At 38.6% G+C, this 17,598-nt stretch overlaps 1 protein-coding gene across 2 annotated transcripts in view; it reads left to right on the top strand.

Annotated features, from left to right (window-relative positions):
* Positions 1–17,598, top strand: part of slc39a11 (solute carrier family 39, member 11) — a 173,742-nt gene that overhangs the window by 35,165 nt on the left and 120,979 nt on the right. For both annotated transcript variants that reach the window (XM_026177301.2, XM_026177300.2), the window contains exon 4: positions 7,689–7,847. In XM_026177301.2, the coding sequence (XP_026033086.1) occupies positions 7,689–7,847 (159 nt within the window). The remainder of the gene's footprint in view (positions 1–7,688; positions 7,848–17,598) is intronic.

Here is a 17,598-nt window from a genome sequence, read left to right as displayed (position 1 = left end):
TACAATCATTTGCACTGCTGTTATTTCTTAATGGTTCCATGCTCAGTTCAAAAGTCTCCATCTGTTATGGTATGGGAGGGCATTACTGCTTATAGATTTGGCAGCTTACACATCTGGAAAGTCACCAACAATAATGAAAGGTATGTATAAGTGTTATAGCAACATAAGCTGCCATCCAGACATCCTTTTCAGGGAAGACCTTGCATATTTCAACAAGACAGGGTCAAACACCATACCACTGCTAATTAAAAGAGTTTGGGCAAGATTCTGACCTCCTCGCAGTGTGAATGTATGTGGATATTAGATAGAAAGTACTTATGCGTAGAAAAAAGTGTTTGCATGAATTTGTGTGAGGCATGTTGTATAAAGAAATTTGAGTGGTTAAGCAGAATATAAAATACCTATATAAGAATCAGTCCATTTACCAAACAAAGATCAAAAAATGAAAAACATAACAAGGAGAACTGAGGCCTGTTGAGTAGCTGAATCCTATCAGACAAGAATAGGAAACATTGTTCTCCTGAAAGTCCAGCAACTGGTCTCCGCAGTTCCCAGAGATTTCTAGACTGTTGTTAAAAGAAAGGCGGATGCTACACTTTTTTTTAGATGTGTTGTTGTCATCAAATTCAAAATGATCTTTTTCTTTAAATGGTACATTTTATCAGTTTAAACATTTGATATGCTTTTTTGACATATTGTCAAAATTGCACCTGGAGATAAAGACATTAGGGTCCAGAACAAGCAGACTACGAGTCACCAAAACCATTATGAAACATTCTCTGGAGACCATGAATGTCAGTCCAAATACTTCTGGAAAGTGATTGCTGTGTGTTACATAGATGTGTTGTGTAACATTATTAAGGCCTGAGGGAGTGAAGGTGAAAGTGGGCTTAACATACAGTTCACTCAGTTTCTTTAAAACAAGGTAAAAAGAGAAACCAAGAGAAAGTAAAAATAACATCATCTTGATTTTTAAGTAATAGTAAATGGACTGGTTCTTACATAGCACTTTTCCCCGCTGTCTGAGGATTTGAAGCTCTGTGTACAACTTACCCATTCAGGCTCATTCATACATGCACTTTTTTACAGCCAACCTTCCGATTAGTAGAGAACTTATAACTTGCTCTACCTCCTGAGCTACGGCCAGAGCGTTGTAGTCTTTTCACAATTCTCCCTTGAACAAAGTGGTCTTGAGCAATAGTTCTCCAGGCTTTCTTAAGGTCCTTTTTCTTTGTACATTGGCTGCCATTTTCAGAGGATTGTTTCTTTTTGTTTGTTTATTAAGCCACTTAACTCTGACCTATGAGTCATGAGTCATAAAAAGGCACCAAACTCAAGAATGAACCAGTGTTACACAGAACTGGAAACTTAGCAAAGAAAAAACACAGTTTGTCTCCATTTATCAAAGATAAAACAGTTTGACAAGCATAACACATTGTTTTTGCTCCAACAAGATGATTCCAAGAAGTGCTATTAGCCAAAAACTTATCATATCCCAGCATGGTGTTCAGTGTGTCATTTGAACAAAATTGAGGAACTCGATAAGTGGAGGTCCAAAGAAGAAGTGCCAGGCCTAAAAACTAGTAGATATATATATATGTGAAAGCAGCATCAATGGAAGAGTAGCTGTTAAGAAGGGACCCAAACCAGGAAAGAAGGCTGAGGTATGCAAAAATGCACAAGAGCATTTTTGGCATAAAACATTGCATGCAAACATGGCATAGAACATTATCAGCCATTGATTGGTCACCTCAGAGCATGAACCTCAACATTATTTAAGCAGAGTGGGATCATCTTGACTGAGTAGACATTCAAAGGCTGCTAACACCCCAAGAAGAGGTTTGAAACGACCTTCAGTAAGCCTGGAGAGCTATTCCTTAAGACTACTTAAAAAAATGTTGAAAAATATTTTTCCAGTGTGTTAGAATTGTACAAATCTTGTTTTACCTTGTGTACACAATTTACTTTGTCCCTTTCTGGCATATTTGTCACACTTTCAGATCATCAAATAGATTTTAATATTAGAGACAGATAACTCGAGTAGATACAAAAAGCCATTTTTAAATGATGATTTAAAATTCTATCTGAACTTGTGAAAAATTATTGTCTGTCTTTATTAGCTCATGAATTAACTAAGTACAGTTAAAAAAAAATCAGTTTCACTACTGACAGCCAGGCCTGATTGCTGTCAGACTTATTGATTGAAGAAATCACCTAAACAGTTAAAGACATCATACAGCAGGATGGCAGTAGATAAAAAACTTCACCCCATCTAAAAGTAGTTAGTAATCGATAAGCTCCTGCATGATTTGGACTATGTGATGCTGAAAAGTAATGATCCTGACATTAAACCCCAAACCACTGAGATCTTAGTACTTAATGAAGTACTTGTGATACCATTGGCCTTTAGGCTAGAGTTGCTGTAGTGCACTCTACACATAAATAGCATAATAACAACGGATCCCATAACCTTCTGCTGTAAACAAAAGAAGGAACAATGATCTTTGTAACTAAACTTTGTAAACTAAAAGCAGTATTGAATCATTTTTTTAGCAACTGAATATGAAAGTTGCATGAACAATAGTATGAACACCATTATGCACGATTTCACAATCAGTGTGTTCTTTTTAAGTGGCTATGTTGAGAAGCTCGTGAAGTGATTTTTAGTATGACAATCAAAGAAAATTCATGTTTTTAGAGCATCAGTTAGATACATTACAGCAAACTCAGTTAATGATTACATTGATTATATTCTTTGTTAATTATTTTACCCCTTTCATTAATCAGTACTATTTGTTTGAGAAGTAGAATTTATAAATGTAGCTTGAAATAAAACTCTGTATCAACAGAGTAAAAACTTTCATGTCTCTGTGCTAAAAATAGCTATAAGCTATAACTATTATCCACTTAGCTCATCACTCAAAAGAATGTAAGGATATGACAAATAGTCTAAATGTGAAAAAATAAATGAATGCGAGTTAAATGGATAAATGTGAATTTATAAATATATGTGTGTGTTTTTAATTCAAGTTCTTTGCCACTAAGGTGTAGCTAACTGTAGTTTGTACTTTAAGTGTGGAAATAATTTATAATAGTTAGTAATTCTCTTTATAACACCAGTCATCTTATGCACAAGTTTGTAAATAGGTTGATTGTACATGTCCGTAGTTTGATTTCTTGCCTTTTTCTTCATTTTGTCAAAACTATTCTCAAGTCACTTCCACCTATTTAATATATTATATAGTGGTTGTTAGAGCCCAATCACAATAGGATTTTTAAGACTGATGCTGATATCAGCTGATAGTTCTTTCTTTCAGAACTTATATATAAAGATAGTCCCCTAACGTTTGTTATGAGTACTTAGTTTTTACTTACGCTGTCTAACTCAGATCAGCTAGTTGTGTTTTTGTGTGTTTCAAACACATGTTCTGGAAATTTGTAGGGGGCCTTCTGGTGGACAAACTACACAACATCAACATGGTTGAAGAGTTCTTCCATGTTTTCTTTACTTTTTACATTTTAATTTTTCGCCCATTATAAATGCAGATACTAATACATTTCAAAACAGCTAATATTGGACTATTTGTTAGGCTTCAGTGGATGTAAGATAAATAGTGGTGAACAGAGTTTGAAATGTAATTGGTTGACCGTGCTTGAATTCTCATTCACATAACAAATGCAAAGATTGTGCACCTGAGGCTTGATATCTGTGTGCAGCAAAAGCGTTTCTACTCATTGCACTTTGACTTTGGATTGCTGCTGTAATATTTAGATAGCTCACTGGGCTTAATTTAATTGGCACAAAACTATATAATGTTCTCCAGATTGCAAAATTGCATTCTTTTTACTCAGGGAATGGAAATTGAATGTGATGAAACCTAGTGTTGAAGATGAAAAAAGAAAAATGTCTGGTGTGATTATGGCTTATGCTGCTGGTGCAACTAGGCGTGAGGTCAAATTGTCAAAATGAGCCAAGCCTCTAAGAAGTTTCCAAGTTAACAGAGGAGCAAACGAAAAGGTCCTACTTTTTGAGTTATCACTAGAACCAGTTGCTTTTGCTTAGCAACCAGATTGCTTAAAACTACCAGTTATAATTGGAAAGCAATTGAAGTGGAACAGCAGAGAAAGGGAGCTTCTTTTGTAATCAGCAATCAGGCTGCTGCTGGTATAATCATACACATTTAAAACCAGTGCCCCCATTAAGTTCAGTGCCGTGGCCCCTGTAATCAGTTTCACTGGCAAAACCCTTCTTCTCATTAAGTTTTTCCAGTTAGAAGAAGAGGAAAAAACTTCAGTCATACATGTGAGTGTATCAAATTGGTCATTCTTCTTCAACCAAGAAGTCAGCCAATCATTTGCATTTTATAGGGTAACTAAAAGAAAATTCTAACATTACAATAAAAAGTTGCTGAAATGTTGCTGCCTTTTAACATTTTGAGGTCTAAGTCATCACTGGTGTTAAATCCTGATTCTAACCCTTCCCTTAGGGCTGGGATTAGTATGGAGGTCTTTGATAAACATCATCAGGATCCAACATGGCTAAAAACATGGTGTGAGTTTGGAAATGATCAGTTAGATCATGTAAAGAAGGCCTGATTGCATTAATGAATGCTGTAGATCTGCTCTTCTTCTTTTTTAAGGGTTTCTTTGGCTGTTTTTGTAATGAGGTTATTGTACTGTATTACCACTGAAATAACTTTAATTTCATTAAATGCCATATTGTTCAACTGGATTTTTAGTTTGGTTCAATTTCTCACTAGGTTTCTTTCTGGCTTCTTTTTAAACCGTAGACATAATTTTTTACTGTCATGGGCACAAAGAAATGCAATTTATATTCTTTTAAATTGAGCTTTCTTTTTATATCCTCATAACTTTGTTCCCTCTCCATGGTGCTGCTGACTGGGTATTCAGTTTGAAAGCTGCTGCACTCAGAATAAATGGCATTTCTGTCATGAAAGCTTTAAAAGTAAGTGCAGGTAGTTTTTGACTGCCAATCTGAAAGTGGCAAGAAATCACATTTAGGCAAATGGATAAAATAACGTGTTTGAGTGTGTCAGACAGGTTATAGTGTAGATGGAAAATAGAATGGGATCTTTTTGATGAGTAAGAAATGATGATCATTTGTCACTTTCAGTCACTTGATTGCTGCAAAGCTCGGATAGTTCAACACAAATAAGACAAAACCTTTTATCTCCCAGGATTCTAGTCAACTTTGGCATTGTTATGCTTGATAAGCACCTCTACATAACTTCAACAGGGGTCTCCAAGACAAAAAAAAGTGCTTCGGCAACTTTTCAGTGATGCACAATAGAAGCTGAATATGTGTTGTGTACACACACATTAAGCTTGAAAAGCTGCACTGCTGTGTGCTGCTCTCTCTGTCTGGACTTTGACAGCTTATACAAACAGACTAAGGTACTGAATACTGGACAATTACACACAGTGACAATGGCAGCACACATATCCACACATGCACCAATAAAACTTGGGGAACTTCAAAAGAATTCAATTGCAGTTTTAAGTGCTGTTAACATTGATGTTCACTGTTAATTATTATGCACCATTTGTTACTGAAGATCTTCAGACTGGAGTGTTGTGTCTTGATGTTATGAATGATCAGAGAAATGCTTCAAATAGGCAATTCAGGTGACCTGAAAGAATTTGAAAAGATCAGTGTCGCTGCCAACAGAGTTTCATCTGCCATGCTGCGACAGAAAAGAAGCAATAAAATGAAACCAACTAAAAAATCTCCATAAGATAAATCTGATATTAATAAATGATAGTTTCTATAGGTCACACTGTTTTGGATTTTATAAAACAGCTCTTGGGATTGAAGATTTTTAATGGAAAAATTTTGATTGATAGTTTTGTTTTATAACTTTCTATCTGCCAAGTTTAAATTTATGTCTTGATTGGCTTACACGGACAGCTTTACAGTACTGTGCAAAAGTCCTGTCATCCATTATTTCTTTAAAATGGAAAATTGGTGCATTGATTTATTAAAAACATACAAACATGATACAGGTTGTGGGAAACGAGCATTTGTACAATTCTGGTGAGTTGAAAGTCAATATTTGGCATCATCATCTTTATTTAGCATAGCCTGAACTGTCTTGGGCAAGCTTTCTTTTAATTTCTTTATGCAGTATTCAGGAATAGCTCTCCAGACTTCTTGAAGGATGTTGGCTGCCTTTTTTGCCATTCTCTGTCAAGATGATCTTACACTGCTTCAATAATGCTGAGGTTGTGGCTCTGGGGGCATCGCTCTATGACTGAAAGTGTTCCATTATGTGTGTTTTTCTAAAAAAAATGTTATCTAGGTATGGTTTTATCAGTTGGTGTATTGGCGTTGTTGATATGCCGATCAATTTTAACACTGTCTGAAATGCAGCTCCAAACTCTGATAGAACTTCACTGTGTTTTACAGATAGCTGTAGACACTCACTGTTGTACCCATTACATATTGACAATGATTTGAACCAAAAATGTCAAATTTAGAGTCATCACTCCATAACACCTGTTGCCACCGATTTTTCACCCCAGTCATCATGTTTGGCATACCTCAGTCTTTTCTCCCCATTTCTCTTTCTTAAGAATGCTTCTTGGAAGTCACCCTTCCACTCACAGCATTTCTGATAAGGCTTCAATGAACAGTAGATGGATCAACTGCGTTTCCTTTTGGACATTTGTTGCTTAAATATGCAGAGTTTTTGATAAGTAGTTTTTTTTGCCTGTCATCCTATGTTTAACATATTGTAACAATTTAACAGTTGGTTATTTGCTAAATCGTCAGTTACAAATATACACAACACTAGTTCATCCCTTGAGTTGAGTGCAAGGATTTACTGTTGCAAGGACTGGACTGAAAATGAGTGAAAAAGCAGCCAAAATCCAAAGAACTTTGAAAGCACTTCTGAACACCTGAAGAACTATCGCTTAAGACCACTAAAAAAAAAAAAGCTTACAATAACGTTTGGCTCCTGTGAAAAACCTTAAGAAAAAAGTCCAGACCTCAACATTAGTGAAGCAGTGTAGGATCATCTTGACAGAGAACGGGACCAAAGACAGTCAGCATCCAACAGAGCTTTGAAAGTCCTTCAAGAAGCCTGGAGAACTATTCCTGAAGACTACTTCAGGAAATGACAAGAAAACTTGCCTCGGAGTGTTCAGGCTGTGTTGAAGGATTGAATTGCCCTATATAATTTATTTCCATGGATTTCCACGTAGTATATGTTTATCATGTCCAAAGACATGCAGTTTGTGGGGATAGGTTAATTGGATAATCCAAATTGCCACTAGGTGCGAATGAATGTGAGTGCGAATGGTTGTCTGTCCCTGTGTGTTGGCCCTGTGACAGACTGGCGACCTGTCCAGGGTGTACCCCGCCTTTCGCCCTATGACAGCTGGGATAGGCTCCAGCGCCCCCCGCGACCCTGAAAAGGATAAGCGGAAGCGAATGGATGGATGGATGGATATGTTTATCATTTCATCATTTCCATTTTCCTAACAAAATATAAAGAATTGAGGGGTGACTCATGACTTTACAGCACTATAGGGCATCCTCCATCCTTTTCCCTCTAACCTGACAGCATTTTTGGACTGAAACCAAAAGTACACAAAAATCCAAGCTTCATATTCTTCTTCTTTTTTTAAATTTCCTCTTTGCCCTCTTTTTCTGTGTATTTCAGGTAATGCTGGCTGCTTCCTATTGGTCACTGCTGGCCCCAGCCATCGACATGGCGGAGGATACTGGGAAGTACGGCTCATTTGCTTTCGTGCCTGTGGCTGTAGGATTTACACTGGGGGCCGCGTTTGTTTACTTCGCTGACCTTGCCATGCCCTTCCTGGTAGGAACTCTGACACATACAGTATTCTATGTTTCCTGGAGAGCACAAAAAATAATCTTGTGGTGATGTGAATGTAGCAGGTGCTGATCAATTCTTAATGTCTGCTTATATGTATTCACGGTCACTTTTCAAAGACTTATCACCACGCACGGGAGCAAGCTATTGATAATTCATGAGGGAAAGAAGAAGAAATGGAGGACATACTGTGGTGTGAATGTGAAGAATTGAGTTCCATGCAGAAATAAACAGAAATACCCACTTAACCTAGATAGGGCATATCTGAATTTGAAACCTTGAGGACTAGGTCAGTGAGGTTAATACAGATGAAATTTCTACAAGGGGCATAGAGTAGCATGGCAGTTTTCTTATAATTAAAGTATTGAAATTTAGTACATGCATACAGATATTCTATGATACAATAGCAGAGAACAGAGCTTTCTACTCACGAAAAAGTTGAATCTTGGCACAGATTTGCCACCCATATTCCTTTGAGAGGTCTGCAGAAATGCCTAATGTTACCTGAGGCAACACATACTTGTTAAAAGGACCAAGATTGTGTTTTGTTCCACTTTGCCTGCACTGGTCTTTTGTGTGGTTTAGATAATAGCATAATTGCTGCTGAGAGCAACTGCTGGTTGAAGAATAGAAAACATGACAGAGAAAATGAGTTTGGGCCAAAGCTAGTAGAATGCATCTCGGAGGATTAATCAATATAAAGTTCTTTGTTGCCTGCTTGGGAACTTTTGTAGATGATGGCTTTTGAAATACTTCACTGTTTGCATATTGATACACTTTTTTTTGCCAAAGGCCAGCACACCTGTAAGCCTGATAGACCCAAGAAAAGAGCTTGGGTAACGTAACCATGAAAAACAAATCAAAGCAATATCATGGAACTGGTTCCATTAATGGAGACATTACCCTGACATCTATTACAGTTTCTTTCAGACTATGTTATTTGCATGCTTTTTTCCATAGACAATCAAATTATAAGCTTATTTTTTCTCTTTTTTTCTACTTCTTTCAATGGTATATAAATGACTGACACCTCAGTCAAAACAAACTTTAAGCTAACTTTTTAGCTCACTTTTAGGCTTAATAAAACTCTAAATGGGTAAATATAGAAATGGGTGATTTTAAAATGGGAGCTTAAATCATTTTTGGAGCTAGCATCAAGTTGTCATTAAAGGAATTGGATTTTTTGGAGCTTTCAATACTGGGAGTGCACTGAGCATAGATAGAGGAGGTAGATAAAGAAGAGATGCACACCAATCAGCCACAACATTAAACCACTGACCTGTGAAGTGAATGATATTGATCATCTCGTTAAAAGCCAGTGTTCTGCTTGACAGCTTCGGGTTCTGGCATTCAAGTGATTATCGCTTTGACATGTACAGCCCACCTAAACATTGGCAAGCACTATCCCGCGTTGGATCGACTCCCCCAGATGGCAGTGGCCCCACCCGCGGCAGATCCCATCATGCTTAAAACTGCTGGAGAACAACTCGAGAAACATGGCAAAGGTGTTGACCCAGCCTAATAACTGCCCAGATTGCAGCTTGAATGAGTGTCAGCAAGACATTTGGAAACAGACTTGATCCACTTGGCTATTGTCTTTATGCTTTAGTCTTCTTTTAGTCTTCGTCCCAAGAAGAATAGATTCACAGAATAAGTTAGATTCACACGAGTGCGATGTTTAGGACAGGAAAAGGTGTTCAAATAACTTCAGTCCAACAGATTTATAATGATGGAAAGCTTAATTCTGTAGCTGGTTTGTCATTTATTACTTTGTCAACTCAGCCTGTTTCTCATCTTTCTTTAAAAGAAACAGAGAGAATATGAATATGTGTAAAACATTGACAGAGATCTGCAAACCTCTACAAATTACAACAAAGCTGATCTGTACAGCTGGACTTTTATTAACGATCCTTTAACCCTTTCCAAAAACGCCCATGTCTTGTTAATGCAGATTTTTGCAATCTCAAATGATACAAAAAACAGGTCTGAGCCTTCAGATATGCGCCAGCACAGGAATGTGGAGTGACAGTAGTGGAGTGGGGAGATGTGGGATGCGGCCACAACAGTCAGAGCAGCAGAGAACAGCTGTTGCCTTAAGCTCCTGCAGTCACACCAGGACAGAAGCAATCACTTGAATTACATATGAAGGAGTGCATAACGTCGCTGTCATGCACACTCATATAAGATGACACGCACTCGCATAAACACAGCGTTACACACATATCCCTGTGAGGATGACGAACAGTGAAAGCGAGGGTGATGAAAAGCAAAGATTTGGTTGTGCGTCTTTGATCAAATCTACGATGCACATTTGAAAATGTAGAAAACACACAAGGGTTGTATTTTTAGGGTTTGATATTAAGACCATCAGTTAAGTTCAGATTTCATAACCTTCATTCAGTTATCAGCAGAGTTGTGTCATTGTGCAGGATAAAGCTTGACTGTTGTTGCGTGGCATATTTGAACCTCATAATCCGATATTAAAACCTGGCAACTTGATGTGAGGGAAAGGTAATGAAGTTAGGGACCGTCTCAATACTAAGAAATCAGGGAAGAGTAATAGGCTGTATATAAATGATAGACATAGCCTCTGGGTTGGAAAATGGAAGCCACTGTGGAAGCACCTTAAAAGGCTTCAAACCTTCATTCTGTCAAACGGTGGATTGTATAAACGTCTACTGCAAAACAACCCAAAGCTCCCTTGATCTATGGCATCAGTATGTTTTCCTGATGGGTTTTTGTTCTTAAGAGATAGCATACCTTGTGAATGAAAGGCCAATACTATTCTTCGTTTTCAAAGGGAGATCCACCCTCCAGTTTATGCAAAACCACTCAGGCTTCACGAGAGGATTGTGGCCAATTGTCAGCCATCTTTCAGATACAGCCTGCAGAATAAATGAGGGACATTAGAGAACAGTTTTTCTAATTTTCTTGTTTGTGCAAAAAAAAGAAAAAATGCAAATGGTCACAACAGGACAGTAGTATAACAGGGTAGTATAAAAAGGGTTTTTACTTTGAAAATTGAGCAGTTAAATGGCAGATATGACTGGACTTCCTGTTCTCCTCACCTGCTGTGTGCAGACTGACACATTGTCCCATTACTGCTACTGCAACTCCTTTTATTTTAGGATCATTTAACGGTGGTGAACGCTCCCATCCTAAATCAAATGAGATAAATGTTTCTCCTCCTGGAGGAAAAAAAATCATTTCTGTAAGACCAGGACAAAAAGCAATCTACTGCTTGGGAGAAGAGAGAAAAAAGAAACACCTAATGTTATAATTTACTGCCTGTCTTTCACTCCATCACTTCACCTCTTCGCATTTCAGCAGGGGCTAATTGGGCTGCTGACCTTCCTTTCCGTAAGCCACCCATGCAGCAGTTTAATACCTGTACTCCACTGGTAGTCTTAGTAATAGGGCAGGAGATAGCAAGTACAGCAATGGGCAAACAAAAACATTTCTCAGAGCTTCAGCAGGGACATGTTTGTGAAAAGAGTTCAGAGCTGTAAAGACTTTTTAATCTATTGTATTCTCAACACACCATAACACACAGAGTACATTGTAAACTGTAGATAGCTATCAACTAGACAACTCTTTTATGCGCTTGGAAACAACATGAAATACATCCTGGTGTTCTCCCAAGAACACTTTCATAATCTGGTCCAATTTCCTGCTGTAAGACTTATGATACATATATGTGTTCTGAGGTGGGCTCATCAAACTCTTGACAACTTTACAAACCTGCTTGTGGAAATGCAAATCCCAGAGATTTGTTAAAGCTTAAGCTTAATTTAACACTTCCTAATTACCATGTAAGACGACCTGCTGTGCTCGATTTGTGGGCGAGTTTTCTCTACAAACGTGGTCCCTAATTTCACATCATTAAATCCAGGAAATTAGCAGGTGGATACACAGCGTCCCTACCAGTGTTAGTATGAGCGTCAAGGGACCCAAAATAGATAGAAAATGGTTAGTCATAGATAGGGATGGGTACCGGTGTCCGGTGCCATGATGGCACCGGTTCTGACATAAACGGTAGTAACCAGACCGAAAAGCAGCGCACATTTCGGTGCTTTATTTCGGTGCTTTTTTTCCTGAGCTGTGATACACTTCTAGCCAATCGTTTTACGTTTCCGAGGATAGTAGGCGGGGCCAGGTACGTACGTTCTGTTAGAGCAGAGCTACAGATTAAAAATGCCCAAGGCGAAGCGGTCAAAAGTCTGGCTGTACTTCACAGCAAAATATGCAAACTCAGCAGCAACAAGTGCTTTAAGGTGATACTGTGATACTGTCAAAGGAGGTAACACCAAGAATCCGATTAAACAGCTGGCGACGCATAGCGTTTTTTTAAAAGCCGAGAAATGCGCCGTATTTGATAGCTTTCTGCGAGACCTCACACCGTGCACGTCGGGTGGGTTGCCAGTTATCGGACCCGGAGCAACATCCCCCAAAAACCCGAAGAATAGAGTCCTGGCCCCTAGCCCTGCCAGTGTAGCAGAAATGATGAGGATGATGATGCAGCAGCAGCCGTTCTCCTCTGCGTGAGTAGCTTAATGTTCGTGTGTAATTTACGTTGAGTAGGCTAACCACGTTATTACATTAATGCAGGTAAGGTGAACTAGCAAACATCATCATAGCTACATGCGGCTGTCTTCTTGTTTGATGGCAGATACTCCCTTCACGCTGGCCAAAAAGGCTAAAATGACCAAAGAAGAAGTGGAAAACAGTTAAACATGAGAGGTTTTTGGACAAAGTTTGTGTTTTTTCCATTGTTTAAGCACTGCTTCCAGCCAAGAGTGATACCATATATGCCCCATAGCTGCAGAAAAGGCTAACATTGTTATCTTTTTACAAAAACCAGCTGAACATGAGAGGTTTATGGACCAATTTTGTGTTCTCCATTCTTTAAGCACCGGTTCGAGCACCGTTTAAGCACCGGCACCGTTTCAAAAGTACCGATTTGGCACCGGTATCGGATAAAACCTAAACGATACCCATCCCTAGTCATAGAACTATAAATACAAAAAAAAACCTTTTGCTAAAGCAAAGTGCTAGATAATTAGGTGGTGGGCATTCAAAAATCAGACACGGTGAGTGTTATTTCACATTTGAGTGGAATGGAAGACGGTGTTGAACAGCAGCTGTGATGCTGCCTGTTCTTTTTTAACTTCAGGTTTTTTTGTCAAATCTGGTCTATCGGAAAACAGATTAAATAAAAAACCTGAGTGTTGAAACCTTCAGTAAGATCTGGGGGATCATGAATGCAGTGGTTGAGTGGTTGTTTTGGATTAACTTGTCCTCTTAGATGGTGGGGCACTGATAACAAATGGAAAGTTCTTCAGCGTAATCACCCGTGATCAACGTTTGATGAAACGTCTTGATGCTGATGGGACTTGTTTTCCAGAATCCCATTCACAGGGCATGAAGGGTCAACGAGTGGTTTGATGAGTATGAAAATGATGTAACCCATATGCCCTGGCCTTTACACTCATTAGATTAGATGGTGGACAGTTGACAGCAACTTTCCCTTTCAATAAATGAGGGAATATTTTTTGGAAGAATGTTTTCATTGAATCCTTTTTTAAAACTAGAATTTGAAACTATTGAGATTAATAGTCTCTTTTGTGAGTGTCCTTCACCCAGATGGGAAGCAGTATGTAGTGTCATATTAGATGTCATTAACCCTCATAAGACTGGCAACCTGCCCAGGATGTACCCTGGCTTGTACCCTATTGTAGCTGAGAAAGGCTCCAACCCTACGTAACCCTGATAAGAATAAGTGAAAGAGGATGGATGATGGAGAAGAAACTGTAGCTGCCAGAGAAAAGAGCATGCAGGTTCAAACCTAGAATAGTGCAAGTGAGCGTTCATACTGCTTCTTTGCCTTGCTAATTGTGTTTGATAGTCTTAAGTGATGAGGCATTGAGTTGGCAGCATGTGGTGGTCCAGTACCCTAAAACATGTTTTTGAGTCTGTCAAACTGAATATTGTGAAGAGTATTGGTGTAAACTGCTCCGCATGCCTGGACTGTTATGTCTTTAGCAAGTAAAGGTTTGGAGTTTCAGTCTGCAAGTGTTTAAAGCAATGTTTTTTAGCAGTTTCTAGTAGTTAGCTCGACCATCTGTCTTGCTGTTCCTGTTGTTCAATCTTACTGTAAAATGGACAGACTGCAGGATCTTTGAATGTCTTGGCAGTCATTTGTCTTCTGTTGATCTCAGCATACATAGAACCACAAGTGGACTTTTATTACATATCCTTTTTGACTTTTGACAAAATGTAGAAATCAATCAGATTTTCAGTCATTTAAAAGCGACGCAAAGAGCCCCCAAGGATCAATGACTCAGCATGACTCCTCTGATATGCTGTGTAGTCAATGGCTTCAAAAGATGACTAAGAGAGAGGCAAAGATACTGCCTTGTATCAAATTTATATTTTAGTGTCATTTATACTATGTGATAGCCAAACGTTTCCTACATCCAGTGTGTGAAATGATATTTGTGACAGGTAAATTACCGCCAGACCCTTAAGTGTTTTCCAGCTCACTGATTTGCTTCTCTGTCTAGATTTCATAAGTGTTCTTTCCAGCCGCAGCAGACAAGTGAAGAGCTCCATAAAAGCCAGTATATCCAAGAACCCATAGTAAGTCCGTGTTGTATGTATCACCTGTTTGTGGTGCTCAGTAAGAGAGTAGGTCTGTTAATGTAGGTTTGCAATTCACACACAAAATAGTTTGTGATTTAGATATGTCTGTGAAGGTTTCACCTCTCATCCGAGAGAGGTGAAACGTCTTCAAGCAACTTAAAGAAGTCCAGATGCTTTTCTTTGCAAGCTCCTTTGACTACGATGACCTGGATGACTGAGAACCTTCACAGACTTTTGTTTTCTTAAACCGTTACATTTGTCATTTTATTCTTCATGGGCATTTTTATTTCTTATTCTCCAGTTTCATAGTTTCTCCTCAGCTCCCTGAAGCTCTCCTTCATTTTCATTTTATCACATATTCGCACTGCTAGTTCAGCCCCCCTCCAACGACTGGCACCATGGTGACAGTAGTGGAAATGTTGGGCAATAGTAATAGCTTGCAGGAAATCAACTAGGAACCTGTGGGGGGCTATCCGTGTTTGGACAGCTGCTGCTGGCCTGACTTTTACTGGCTCTTCAACAAACACGGAAGCTGAATAAGAAGAACAACTGGGAAAGGGTAAGATGGACACAGAGGGGGGGTTTGGGCTGACAGGGAGAGAACGATGACGGTGATAAGGTACGAGATGGGAACAGGGTGACGATGACACAGAAAAGAAGTGATGTTGGCAGACAGCAGGAAGGACCTCACAGAGCCTTTCAGCTTGGTGATAAAACCAAATGACCAAGACAGCGTGAATCTGTTCCAGTAAGACATTTTTCTTCGCATGCATCTTTGCTTTACACCTCTTCAACTAAAGGAATATGAAGGGCATGAATAATAACTGAGTTTCTTAGAATACATTGTTTTCAGAAGCATGTAATGCAGGTTCAGTGTTTATTCATAAACCCTCTGTGGGTGGATTGTTTTTGTTCCATCAAAAAAGCACGAGCTGGAATAATGAAAGCCATAAACCTCCACACCTGCCAAGTAATTGCTGAGTAATTAGTATTAGATTAAATGAGATGGTGTTATTGTTGCAGATGTCCTGAAGACAACACATCTGCTTTCATTATTTACTGATTTATTTGACATTAAATTTCTTTCTCAGCCCGGACAATCACTGCTACAAGCACAATGCACCAGGTTAAGTGTGTCTGAGCAATGAGTGCAAACCAAAGAGCAACCGGGTCCGCCAGCTTCCTCCCACAGTAGAAAAAAAATCAGTTTTCAGTTAACTGGTGTTTCTAAACTGGATTTACTTGAATGTGAATGCAGGGAGGATGAAATAAATGTATGTGAAATGGTGAAGGTGACTTGTAGTCTAGGAATAAGTCTATCCTATTCCATGTTTTGATTAGGGATTATATACAGCTTTCATTATTCCATCCTTCCAACCATCCCTTGTGAAATAAGAATGCAGAATTGTTTTCTATTCTTTGTAGTAGCAATGACGCAAAATAATGAATACGGCAATGTATCATCCCATTATCCCTTTAGATACCTTATCAATACTCTGGTGGTACTGTTCTTGGTTGTGGTGCCAATTATGAAATACATGAGGACAACTGGAAGTTTATTAATTTGTTGTGAAGAACAAACTCACAAAGGGAAAATGACAGAAAGCTAATCACAGGGCTAATTAGGTGAACTGGCACATTATTAAATTTGAAAAACAATGATATTATGTAACCACGGTGATAAAGCACTACATTACTGTGCAAATATTTATATATTTTTCTAGGAAGCTGGGAAATGTGTGCATCAATTTATTGAAACATGTGCAAACGTACATGGGAATACAGTATCTAAGGCACAAACAGTTCTGTCGAGCTTGAAAGTCTATATTTGGTCACTATGATCCCACAATGCTTCAGTAATGTTGAGGTCTGGGCTCTGGGGAGGCCAGTCCTTGACCAATAGTGTTCTCCTGTGTGTTTTTCTGTCCAGATATGGTTTTACTGCATTGTCTGTGTGTTTAGGATCATTGTCATGTTGATGCCAATCAGACTCTTTCCAGATGGTATTGCATGGTGGATCAGATCCCTGAGATCCCCAACAGCACCGGCTGACACACTGCACACCATGCAGAGATAGGCCAGGTTTTTTGTGTTTGTAATAACTGTTAGTGAATCACATTCTTGTTGCAAAAATATGATTTTATGCCAGGAAAACTGTGTCGTCTTTTGTATTTTTCACAAATTCATCTGAAGAAATGGGAACAATGATATGTTGTTGTGACAGGCTGCTAGTAACACAAAACTGTCTAATGATACAATTTAAAATTGGTTCTTTGCTAAATTGTCTGTGTAGACACAACACTGGTTCACCCCTTGAGTTAGGTGCCTTTTTATGCTTTAATGATTCATAGTGAGTCAGTGTTAATGGACTTAAGAAACAAACAATCAAAAGCCATTCCTCTGCAAATGATCAGGTCCAATAACAGTTGCAAGAAAGCCTAGCTCCTTGAAGGAAACATGTAAAGAAATGAGGTGTGGTTCAAGACTCTTTCACTTTATTGTCTCTGTTTTTTGGGGGGTTATGTCCTCTATTTGAGTCACTCCAATATCATGACGTGTTTATGATTGTCTTGTGGTGGACTATCATGGTAATCGTACTGTGATAATATAACAGTGTTTTACTCTGTGGCCACATTATTTTGATCCAAAGGGTTCATCTCAGTAACATCACCTTACCTTGCACTATTTTTCATGGAAGTCTGACTTTGCTGTGTCGTGTCTAAAATTCTTCCACTTTTTCTCGACTCTGTGTATGAGCCTTGCTCTTCTGCCCTCAGTCTGAAACCAATGTATAGAAACTGACCTGACCTTATGTCAGTAAGAACCTATGATTACAAATCACCTGTTTTTGCTTTCTTCTGAGTTTTATTAGTAGTTGGATAAACACAGAAATGGAAGTCTTGAATTCAGTTCTACTAAAGCTCTTGTCAGTTTTTGTCCATCTTTTGTCCTTTGGTTGAAGACTAAGAGAGAAGAAATGTTATGGGAGCAAGTCATTGCAGGATTACATGGTTTTAGAAAGCAGTGGCACTTGACCTTGAAAGAATTGATGGAGTTTAAGGCAGGATCAAGAGAGCAAGAGTAATAAGAAAAG

The sequence above is a fragment of the Astatotilapia calliptera genome, chromosome 8 (assembly GCF_964374335.1).
Source record: "Astatotilapia calliptera chromosome 8, fAstCal68.1, whole genome shotgun sequence".
In the NCBI taxonomy this organism is placed as follows: Eukaryota; Metazoa; Chordata; class Actinopteri; order Cichliformes; family Cichlidae; genus Astatotilapia; species Astatotilapia calliptera.
The sequence above is the reverse complement of the archived record's forward strand: the minus strand, read 5'-3'. Positions and strand labels throughout refer to the sequence as shown.